Source organism: Adiantum capillus-veneris, chromosome 26 (assembly GCF_014529385.1).
Source record: "Adiantum capillus-veneris isolate H3 chromosome 26, ASM1452938v2, whole genome shotgun sequence".
NCBI classification, from domain to species: Eukaryota; Viridiplantae; Streptophyta; class Polypodiopsida; order Polypodiales; family Pteridaceae; genus Adiantum; species Adiantum capillus-veneris.
In genome coordinates, this window is record NC_140956.1 from 38,953,170 (window position 1) to 38,962,666 (window position 9,497).

The 9,497-nt window shown below is 40.4% G+C and overlaps 1 protein-coding gene across 1 annotated transcript in view; it reads left to right on the forward strand.

The window, feature by feature from the left end:
- The window catches only part of LOC147423286 (uncharacterized), a 7,405-nt gene extending 800 nt beyond the window's left edge, over positions 1-6,605 (forward strand). Inside the window, exons 3-11 of the mRNA XM_086501469.1 lie at positions 2,595-2,680; positions 2,809-2,889; positions 2,949-2,959; positions 3,039-3,126; positions 4,939-5,169; positions 5,236-5,597; positions 5,682-5,882; positions 5,948-6,175; positions 6,243-6,605. Coding sequence (XP_086357595.1) covers positions 2,595-2,680; positions 2,809-2,889; positions 2,949-2,959; positions 3,039-3,126; positions 4,939-5,169; positions 5,236-5,597; positions 5,682-5,882; positions 5,948-6,175; positions 6,243-6,605 — 1,651 coding nt within the window. The remainder of the gene's footprint in view (positions 1-2,594; positions 2,681-2,808; positions 2,890-2,948; positions 2,960-3,038; positions 3,127-4,938; positions 5,170-5,235; positions 5,598-5,681; positions 5,883-5,947; positions 6,176-6,242) is intronic.
- Positions 6,606-9,497: the final 2,892 nt, after the last annotated feature.

The window sequence follows — 9,497 nt, forward strand, 5'->3', positions numbered from 1 at the left end:
CTCTCTCTCTCTTTTCGGCGTCTACAGAATGCACTAGCCTAGCTACCATGTGGCAAGGGGACTCAGGAGCACCTCTCTCTCTCTCTCTCTCTCTCTCTCTCTCTCTCTCTCTCCGTGCGCAGCCGGGTGTCTATTGTGTCATGTCCTGCAGGGCACACAGGCCTGGAAGCTTCCGCTTAGCGGCAGTCCACACTGTCGGAGGAGGCCTGAATGAGCAGGGCTTGACATGTGGCCGGAGGGGGAGCCGGAATTCCCTCCCCCTTTATACTTAGTATAGATCCCAAAAAATTACAAGGTCTTGCCATGCTCGTGTTGAGCCATGACATCATCCAGGGACCATAATTACAACGGCTATCTAGGCAGCCACCCCTAACGACCAACCCCCTTATCCTTGAAACACAAGGTCAATTATCATGTTCTTTTGAGATCTTCTATGTACCAATGGTCAAGATTTTCCCTTTTCTTTGGCACTCTATTTGCTAACAACAAGGCACAAGTAGTCCTATACCAATCCTCCGAGTTTTGCTTGCGTCCGAGCGTCCATATTAACACTTTGTTTTTTTGTATAATTTTTGTGAAGCTTGCCACCTCAAAACCTCCTTCAAAGACAAGGTGAAGACAAGGTGGTTCTTTGTGTGCCAATAGCTCATCAAACTTATACACCTAGTACATATTACACTTGTAAGAAGGGACTACCTCTATTCTAACCTTTGAGGCATTTGTACATTCTCTTTTTTTTCTTGATTTAATTTTCCACAAGAATTATGCATAAATTAAAATTTACCTCAATTAGGTACCCCCCACAAAACACCCCCCCCCCCCAAAAAAAAAAACAAAAAAAATAACTATATATTGTGATGTTCACATGAGATGAAAGGTGTTATAGTTATTTAAAAAAAGGGGGGGGGGGGGGGGCTGGGGGGGGTTGTGTGTGTGTGTGTGTGTGTGTGTGTTTGTTTTTAAAGAGCAACTGCACCTCTTTGAGGTGCAGTTGGGTCACCGCAATACAGTGAGGATTAATTTGGACCCTTGGGAATCTCAACTTTGCACTGTAAAAAGTAAACTTCATCTAGGTTTTCCAACTCCAGGACGTTGACACCTTTTTCGATGTGTGCAGCCTTCATTTCCCTCTGGTCCAAAGGATGAAAGGAAATAAATGAAGGCTCTCTCAGTCTCTCTCTCTCTACCCCGCACATCCACAAACTACATATTTTATTTTATTTTTTGTTTAACTTTCTGCTCGTGGCTGCAACCAATTTGAGAGGGAGGGGGTAGCTCCAATTCTCTTTAGTTATGAGAGGGGTAACACATTCTAATGGATAACGGGTTATCCGTCTGGTGTTGGCCCCCTCTTACCTAATTTTGATCATTTACAAAGGTGTCAAAGTCTAGGGGAGGGGGGTTGCAAATCGTGGCCCTCCATTAACTTACGGTTAAAATAACTGACGGTTAGAACATGGACTGGCCTTACCGAGCTGTTGGATAATTGACACATTAGGAGGAGGAATTGCAACCTGCTTTTTTTGGCCTGCCCAAAGGGCAAAGGCTATAGAGATCACTTCTCTTTTTGTTGACTAAAATGTTTTTTATTTGTTTTATGTTTATTTTGTGGTTTTATCAAGCACCGCTATGTGGCATGATTAAAGTGCTTGGGAAGTGGGTATCCTAGGTGGGTGGTAGAGTTAGAGATAGGGATTGTTGATGTGTCGCATTTTTGTTGGTTTACGATGATTTTTGGAGGGAATCATAAAAGACACTCTTTAGGTTTTCTAGGGCAGCTCATCATTTGAGCGTTTCTTTCCCATCTGCATCGACAGCGTTGAGGGATGGCGAGCTCGACACAGTGAGCTTCGGAGTGCAATCAACTTCGTGCTGCGGGGCAAGCTCTATTCAACTTCCTCCTGCGCGCATACGCCATCGCTCCCACAGAGCTCGAAGGTCTGCATGCTTCGTCCCATTCTCTCCCCCTCTCTTTCTCTTTCTCTCTTTCTCTTACTGTGCGCCTATTATGCTCTTGGCAGGTTAGAACATGGACTGGCCTTACCGAGCTGTTGGATAATTGACACATTAGGAGGAGGAATTGCAACCTGCTTTTTTTGGCCTGCCCAAAGGGCAAAGGCTATAGAGATCACTTCTCTTTTTGTTGACTAAAATGTTTTTCATTTGTTTTATGTTTATTTTGTGGTTTTATCAAGCACCGCTATGTGGCATGATTAAAGTGCTTGGGAAGTGGGTATCCTAGGTGGGTGGTAGAGTTAGAGATAGGGATTGCTGATGTGTCGCATTTTTGTTGGTTTACGATGATTTTTGGAGGGAATCATAAAAGACGCTCTTTAGGTTTTCTAGGGCAGCTCATCTTTTGAGCGTTTCTTTCCCATCTGCATCGACAGCGTTGAGGGATGGTGAGCTCGACACAGTGAGCTTCGGAGTGCAATCAACTTCGTGCTGCGGGGCAAGCTCGATTCAACTTCCTCCTACGCGCATACGCCCTCTCTCCCACAGAGCTCGAAGGTCTGCATGCTTCGTCCCATTCTCTCCCCCTCTCTTTCTCTTTCTCTCTTTCTCTTATTGTGCGCCTATTATGCTCTTGGCAGGTCAGCGCTAGTTGAACCCCTTGACACAGTGATAGCGTCACCCATAGGGCTCCCCCATCGGGCCTTCTTTTTGGCGGCTTCCACAGGTCCATGACAGCGTCTCACTCGCGGGCGCTGCAGTCATTTCACTGTGTTGATGCACAGTTTTTGCAGAGGTGCGTACAGTTATAGACCTATTTTCGCATGCTTTGCTTGCTTCTGTGTTGATGCGCAGTTTTTGCAGAGGTGCGTACAGTTATAGACGTATTTTCCCATGCTTTGCTTGCTTCTGTGTTGATGCGCAGTTTTTGTAGAGGTGCGTACAGTTATAGACGTATTTTCCCATGCTTTGCTTGCTTCTGTGTTGATGCGCAGTTTTTGCAGAGGTGCGTACAGCTATGCTTATTTTCCCATGCTTTGCTTATGCATTTGTTATTGTGTATGCAAAATTGCATCGAATTGCAGGGCAGTAGTAGAGGTGGATTGTTTGGATGCAGCTTCAGGCAGTTGTTGAGAGGGGCTCGGACACTCTGCAAGCTTTACCACTTAGAGAGTATGATTTAATCTAGGCTTCAGAGTCTTTCGAGTATTCGTAAATTGAGGGTTCGGATATGGACTGGGGCCTCTTAGCTTTGGCTTTGCCTCTGTTGTTTTTGTATTTATTCAAAGCTCTGTTGTTTTTGTACTTATTTGGTTTCGATTGTAGTGAAGGGGTTCAATAGTTTGATCTTGACGCGCAAGGGGAAGCCATGATTGGTATTCTTGGTAAATAAACGTTAAGAGAGTACATTGGGTTTTCTATATGCTTGTTTTGTTTGATAGCAACTATCTTGTGACTTTGCAGATGCGCTGAGGCAAGCCTTTCTCGAGTAGATACACATAGTTGTCCATCTCTGTCGATCTTAAGCTCAGCTTATCGATTTGAACAGTTGTGACACCATGCTTAATTTTGGTTTGTGGATGTTAAAGAAACTCAAGGCTGGTCTGTGTATGCAGTTGTAATTGTTTACTGATAAGACTAATATACAAGAGTTATTTCTTTCAAGATTAATAAAGATTTAAGTACTTCAAAAATGTTTGCTACTTTGAGCTCCTCATATTCGCAAGGCACATCTTGGAACAGTATGAATATCCCTTTTTGAGTTTCGGATAGCATCTTTAATTATTTTCATCGTGATGTGAGATTAGTAGCCATTTTACGAACCCTTGTTTTGTTATTACGGTTAGCTTTGTAAGTAGCATGAGTCAAATTCCTGCGTATTAAAGTAAAGTAAGTTTATTATGCTCTTCAGGCAGAGGAATAGAGCCTTTTATTTGGCTTGTTGTCAATTAATCGGGTATTTTGGATAAGCTGTGAAGATTACTATATACCCAACTATGGATATATATCCTTCTTGTTGGGTATTTTGTTCTGAGCTTATGGGATAGGGAAAGACAACTGTCAAGGATGAATTTAATTGCCCTTGTAAGTAATTTTGTTCGGCAATTCTTAGGAAGTCTATTATTTGCAAATTGTTTTTTTAAAACTTAGTATATAATCTTTGAGTGAAACAGATGCTATGGTATTATAGTTTCCTATAAAATATTGATCGAAACTAAGAAAATATTATTGTACACAATTTTAATTTTAATATTATAAATTAGATAGGTTTATCTTACTTTTGAGAAACATGTTCTATTTTTAAGGTCGAATTTAACATGTTCTTTTGAATGAAACTCAGCTTTTAATGAAGTTCAGCTTTTAATATTATAATTAATATTTCTAAATTTATTTTATTCAAATTGACAATTTTAAATCTTTTACACTAAGCGTGTATGCCATGATAAATACAACTCATGGTTTATATTTGTTGACTATGTCTTTTTTTCCAAATTTAGTGTGAAATATAAACTTACTTTTCTAAAAAGAATAAAATAATAACAACTTACTCTCAATGCCACCAAGTCGGGTAATAAAGCTGCTTGAAATCAAGTCGGGTAATAAAGTTGCCTCAAAAGACGTGCTCTTTCTTTGAAAGTGTAAAATAATATCTTCTCATTTATGAAAAGATATTGCATCATTTTACTACAATCTCTCTTGTCTTGGCTTCTATGCTGAACGTGAGGCTGTGGCACTCATTATAGAAACATATGCACTACTTTCCTCTGCCTTTCATGCAGCTCCTATATATAAAACTATTCCTTGGACACTTTACATATGCTTTCTTGAGGCCTAAGCTCTTCTTGCTCATAGGTGCTTGCAATTCTAGTTAAGATACCTCATACTATGGATACTCCCATGAAGGGTGAGTACGTTAACAAGATTTTGAGCTGTGATTATCTTGAGCATATGATATTGAGCATTGACTTGAGCATATGTTTGTAGATCTTAGTTTTGATGAGGTATTGTCTGAGCCTGAGCGTGTAGAAGCACCTTCGTTGGAAGTAGAGCTTCTTGAGAGTACCAAGTGTACCACTACTGCTGAATTTTCACCTTTGCCTCAAAATCCTAATCAAATCTCTGAATCTTCCCCGCACAACAAAAAACTTAGCCCCAGAGGAAAGTTGAATAAAGCCTCTTCTTCAGCTATAAAAAAGGCCTTGCTTGCAGTGAGAGGTAATGTTTACTGTTTTCTCTCTTGATCATTAGAGTATATTGTTCACACCAATGGTTTTTCCTCAGGTAAGGCGACTAGGTGCTTGGCAGATACCTCATTCTCGTCCCCTTTGATAAAAAATATACGTGAAGAGAAAGATGAGCTTAATGTTGAATCTTTCTCTTCACAGCTAGCCATAACCCCTGCCCTAAGAAATCTAGCTATCTCCGAGCTGTCAGAGACTGCAAATTTTAGATTTGCATTTGAAGGCAAAGTGCTTTGTAAGTATTGTACTTATAAAATACCCAAATCTAACTTTGGTAGATACCTACGTGCAGATCTCCTCGACAGAGAATCTCGCCATACTGTTACTTTTGTTGTGACTGAGATATATCTCTCAGACTTTATTGAGGACTTTGTTGTCCATGATTATGTGCGCATTGAGGGGGCATGTGTAAAAAGAGCAGTTGCAAAAGACGGTGGTACTTGCTTGTGGGCTTTGTACGCTGATGCAACTACTTTGGTTGTTAAGGCAGAGCCTTTTGACTGCTGCCTCTACCTTTATCCAGAACAGAAGATCAAAGAGCTGTTGGCCCAAAGTTCTAATGCTAATGAGTCAGTGGCTACTGTTGCCTTCATTGTTGTCAAAATAGAGAATGCAACTAGAAGTGATGGTACTCCTAGTTTTCGATTGACTATTGCTGATGGGCCATCAACAAGCGATCGAGCTAGTGTAAGTGTCTCCCATCTCTGCAATTTATAGTTCGTGCCCTTTTTTAAAGATTTTTTCTATGCCAGCTTTTGTTTGTCCCAACCCGGCGCCTCGATTATCAACTTATGGTAAATGAGGTCAAAGAAAAGGGATTCTACACTTGTGTTGCTCGTAACATCAATGTTTTCAAGCACCTGTCGAACACTCTAAGTGTTGTGGATGCTACAATCTTATGTCCATTGCCTCCTTCATTGGCTGATGTCTTCCAAGAATACCTTCATAAACAAGTCTCGAATTTAGGCTTTGGGAAGAAGGTAAATTTTTTATTGCATAACAATTAAAAATCGTTATAATCCTCATTGATAAATGTGAAATTGGTAGGTGTTTGAAACTTTGGAGATTGTGAGTGTGAACAGCTTGGATGTGGAGTTCTCTTGTGGCACCTGCAAAGGTCTCAATGTAAGCCGCCAAGCTAGCAACCCATTTTTCTACTCATGTGGAAGACAGTCTACAATCAATAAGCAACCAGTGTTACCTGCCAAATTATATCCTCAAGATGGAGAGGCTGTTGGTGTAATTTTACAAGGTGTTGTAGTCGACTCAGTTCTAGCATTCTCTCGTCCATTTTTGCATCTCTTTGAGCAAAGCTTTGTGGATTTAAAATCTTCACTCTTGAACTTTAAGAAGGCTGGTTGGTTCACTATTGACAAGTTGGGTCAGGTTACTGTTTTCAAAGGTGCTTAGTTCTGTTTCTCTTTCTTTAGTTGAACTTTTTGTAAAATGGCAAGTGATCTCATTTTGTGGGCAGAAAGTAAAAGGTTGTACCTTGATCCCATATTTATATGTAACTTTCCGAGCAACAAAGATGTTTTGTTAAGCTTACTTCAAGTTTTTAACTTGAGTCTCTCGTTGCAATCTCTTGAGTCCAAAGTTGTTGATGTTATTGTAGAGCAAATAGTATTAAGAAATGAAGACATTTTGAAAATTTGGGTGCAGCCTTGGACCATAAGTCTTCTATCGCCCTCTTTTGTTCAAAGAGAATTTATAATATCTCTTTTGTCTAGTCGCCAATCCTCAATGATGTTAAGTGTACACTTGGTTGGTATAATGTGCAGAATGTTTTCTGGTGCATGTAAAGTTTACTTTTACCAAGGTGAAGCTATGCGTGAAGCTCGGTCCTTTGTTGCGCATGATTGTCCATCTTCATCCACTTTGCCATCATTGGTCGTGTTGAGTATGCATGGTGAATTTTTATGGTTTCCTGCTGGTTTTGACAGTCCTAAACGTAAACGATGTGTATGGACTAAAGAGGCTAGTGTGTCTCTATCTACTCTTGTCGACAACCATAATGTTGGTGCTCAGCAAATTGCATCTATGTTCCTGAGTCTATATCCCAACACCTTTATGCTTAAGCAAGTCACAACCAAAATTTACAATATGTCCAAGTCATCTCGAAAACATCTAAGAATCTCTATAGTTTCATCTTCATCTGGTAGAACTTCTCAATATATGAAGATCATCAAGGATACCCCTTCTTTTGATTGTGCTTCATGTGGTTTGCTTATGTTTCGTCAAAGTTTGCATGGCATGTCTAAGGAGGAGTTATTGCTTCTTAAAAAATTAAAATCAATTGCGGTGGTTGACGATAAGGTGCTTCGAGTGTGTCACCCATGTAAGGCCGCATTGAAGAAACAAGAGGAGCCACTATTTTGCATGAGAAGAGAGATGACTTTTAATGTCAAAATATCTAGTGTAGGAAGATTGAATTCAATAGAGAGTCGTCTTGTATCATTGTGCATACCGTTCGCTCGATTTCGTGAACTAAACTTCGAAGGTCAATACGGTTTGCGCGGAAGCATTGTGAATGTAATGGCAGATTTGTCACGAGTACAAAGAGTGTTGCCACGCTTCTCTAGTGATCAAGCTTCAATTCTAGTTGAGATAAAGTGAAAGCTTGATTATGATCATGCCTACTTGAGTGGCATTGTGCGGCCAAACTATGTGCTTCAAGCTTTGGTTGACCTATTGAGTACTCCCTTGTACATTGAGCATGGTGTTTCTATGGATATGTCTTGGTCATCTAGTTTCACAATCCATGCAGATGTGTGTCGCAGTCCACACCAAGAAGATGTTGAAGACGAGGATGATTCTACGGACACTTTGGTGCACGGTATCTACTCAGCTCAACAAGTTGTGGACCATAATTCACAAGTTGCAAGTGTAGCGCCTTGTGAGGGATTCAGCCCTCTGAGCATTTTTGATGATGAATCTTGTGAGGAGTTGTCATTCCCAACATTGTTTTTTGGTGAAAGAAGAAAGTATCACGTGTTGGCGAAGAAAAAATACCAAAAAGTAGCACAATGGGAGCTTAAAAATGTAGATAGACGATTTGCAAGCAACATTGAAAATTTGTTCTTCAAAACAATGAAAATTATTATTGCGAAAGTGCTTGGATCTATATGGGTACGCTTACGCAAGGGAAAACTTTGTGGCAAGCAATTACAAGCAAAAGATGTTCAAGCTAGCACTGACATAGAGCAACTACTTTCATCCGACCTAGGGTACCACGACTTCCAATCATTGCGCACTTCCATCGATTACAAGGTGAAGCTTAAGCGAAATGTGTTTGCAATGATTCGTCAGTTGGGTCAGCCGACTTTCTTTGTAACATTTTCATGTGCTGAGCAAAGATGGAATCCTTTGAAAAAATGTTTGTGTGCATTGAATCCTCATATTAAAGAAACAGATTACCCAACCAAGGCCTCATTCATCCGTGCACTTGTACGTTCTGATCAAGCAATGAAAAAAGAGTTGACACGCAACAATGCCATCCTTGGTGAGTTGAGGGATTATTTTTTTGTGACCGAGTTTCAAAATAGAGGAAGTCAGCATGATCATGGATTGCTTTGGGTAGAACATGCACCTCTCTTTGGTGTAGCGCCGGATAATGATACAATACATTTTATCGACACACATATTGCTATTGACAAGAATCTGTTGGAAGAGTCTCTTAGAAGCGTGCAAGCTCACTACCATCGTAAAACATGCAAAAAACGTAAAAGCTTTTGCCGGTTTGGTTTCCCACGTCCACCCTCCCTACAAACTATAATTCTATATCCAGTCACAGTGGCGCAAACGGAGAAAAAGCATTGTTAGCCTACAAAAAGTCCATTGACGATCAATTGCTTGCTCTTGGACATGATTCAAAAGTGTCATACGATGAATGGTTAACCTCTTTGGGAATCACTGAAGAAGTGTATATAAAATCCCTTTCAGTGAGCATCACAGAGCCAACACTTCTCTTGAAAAGACATCCAAAATACATTTACACAAACAATTTCAACAAAGAGTTGTGTAGTCTATGGGATGCAAACATTGACATTCAATTTATATTCAATGGCCATGGCGCTGCTGCATATTGCACATCATACATGACTAAAAACCATTCGACCACAAGCAAAACAATCAAGCACATATTGCAAGATTGCAAGAAGACAAGTGTGTCAACGTTGGACCGGTTGAAAAAAATTGGCGGTGCTTTGATCGATACACAAGAGATGACATCACAGCAAGCCACATATATCTCTCTTTCATTGCCTTTACATAGTGCGAGTAGACAATTCATGTTCATCAATG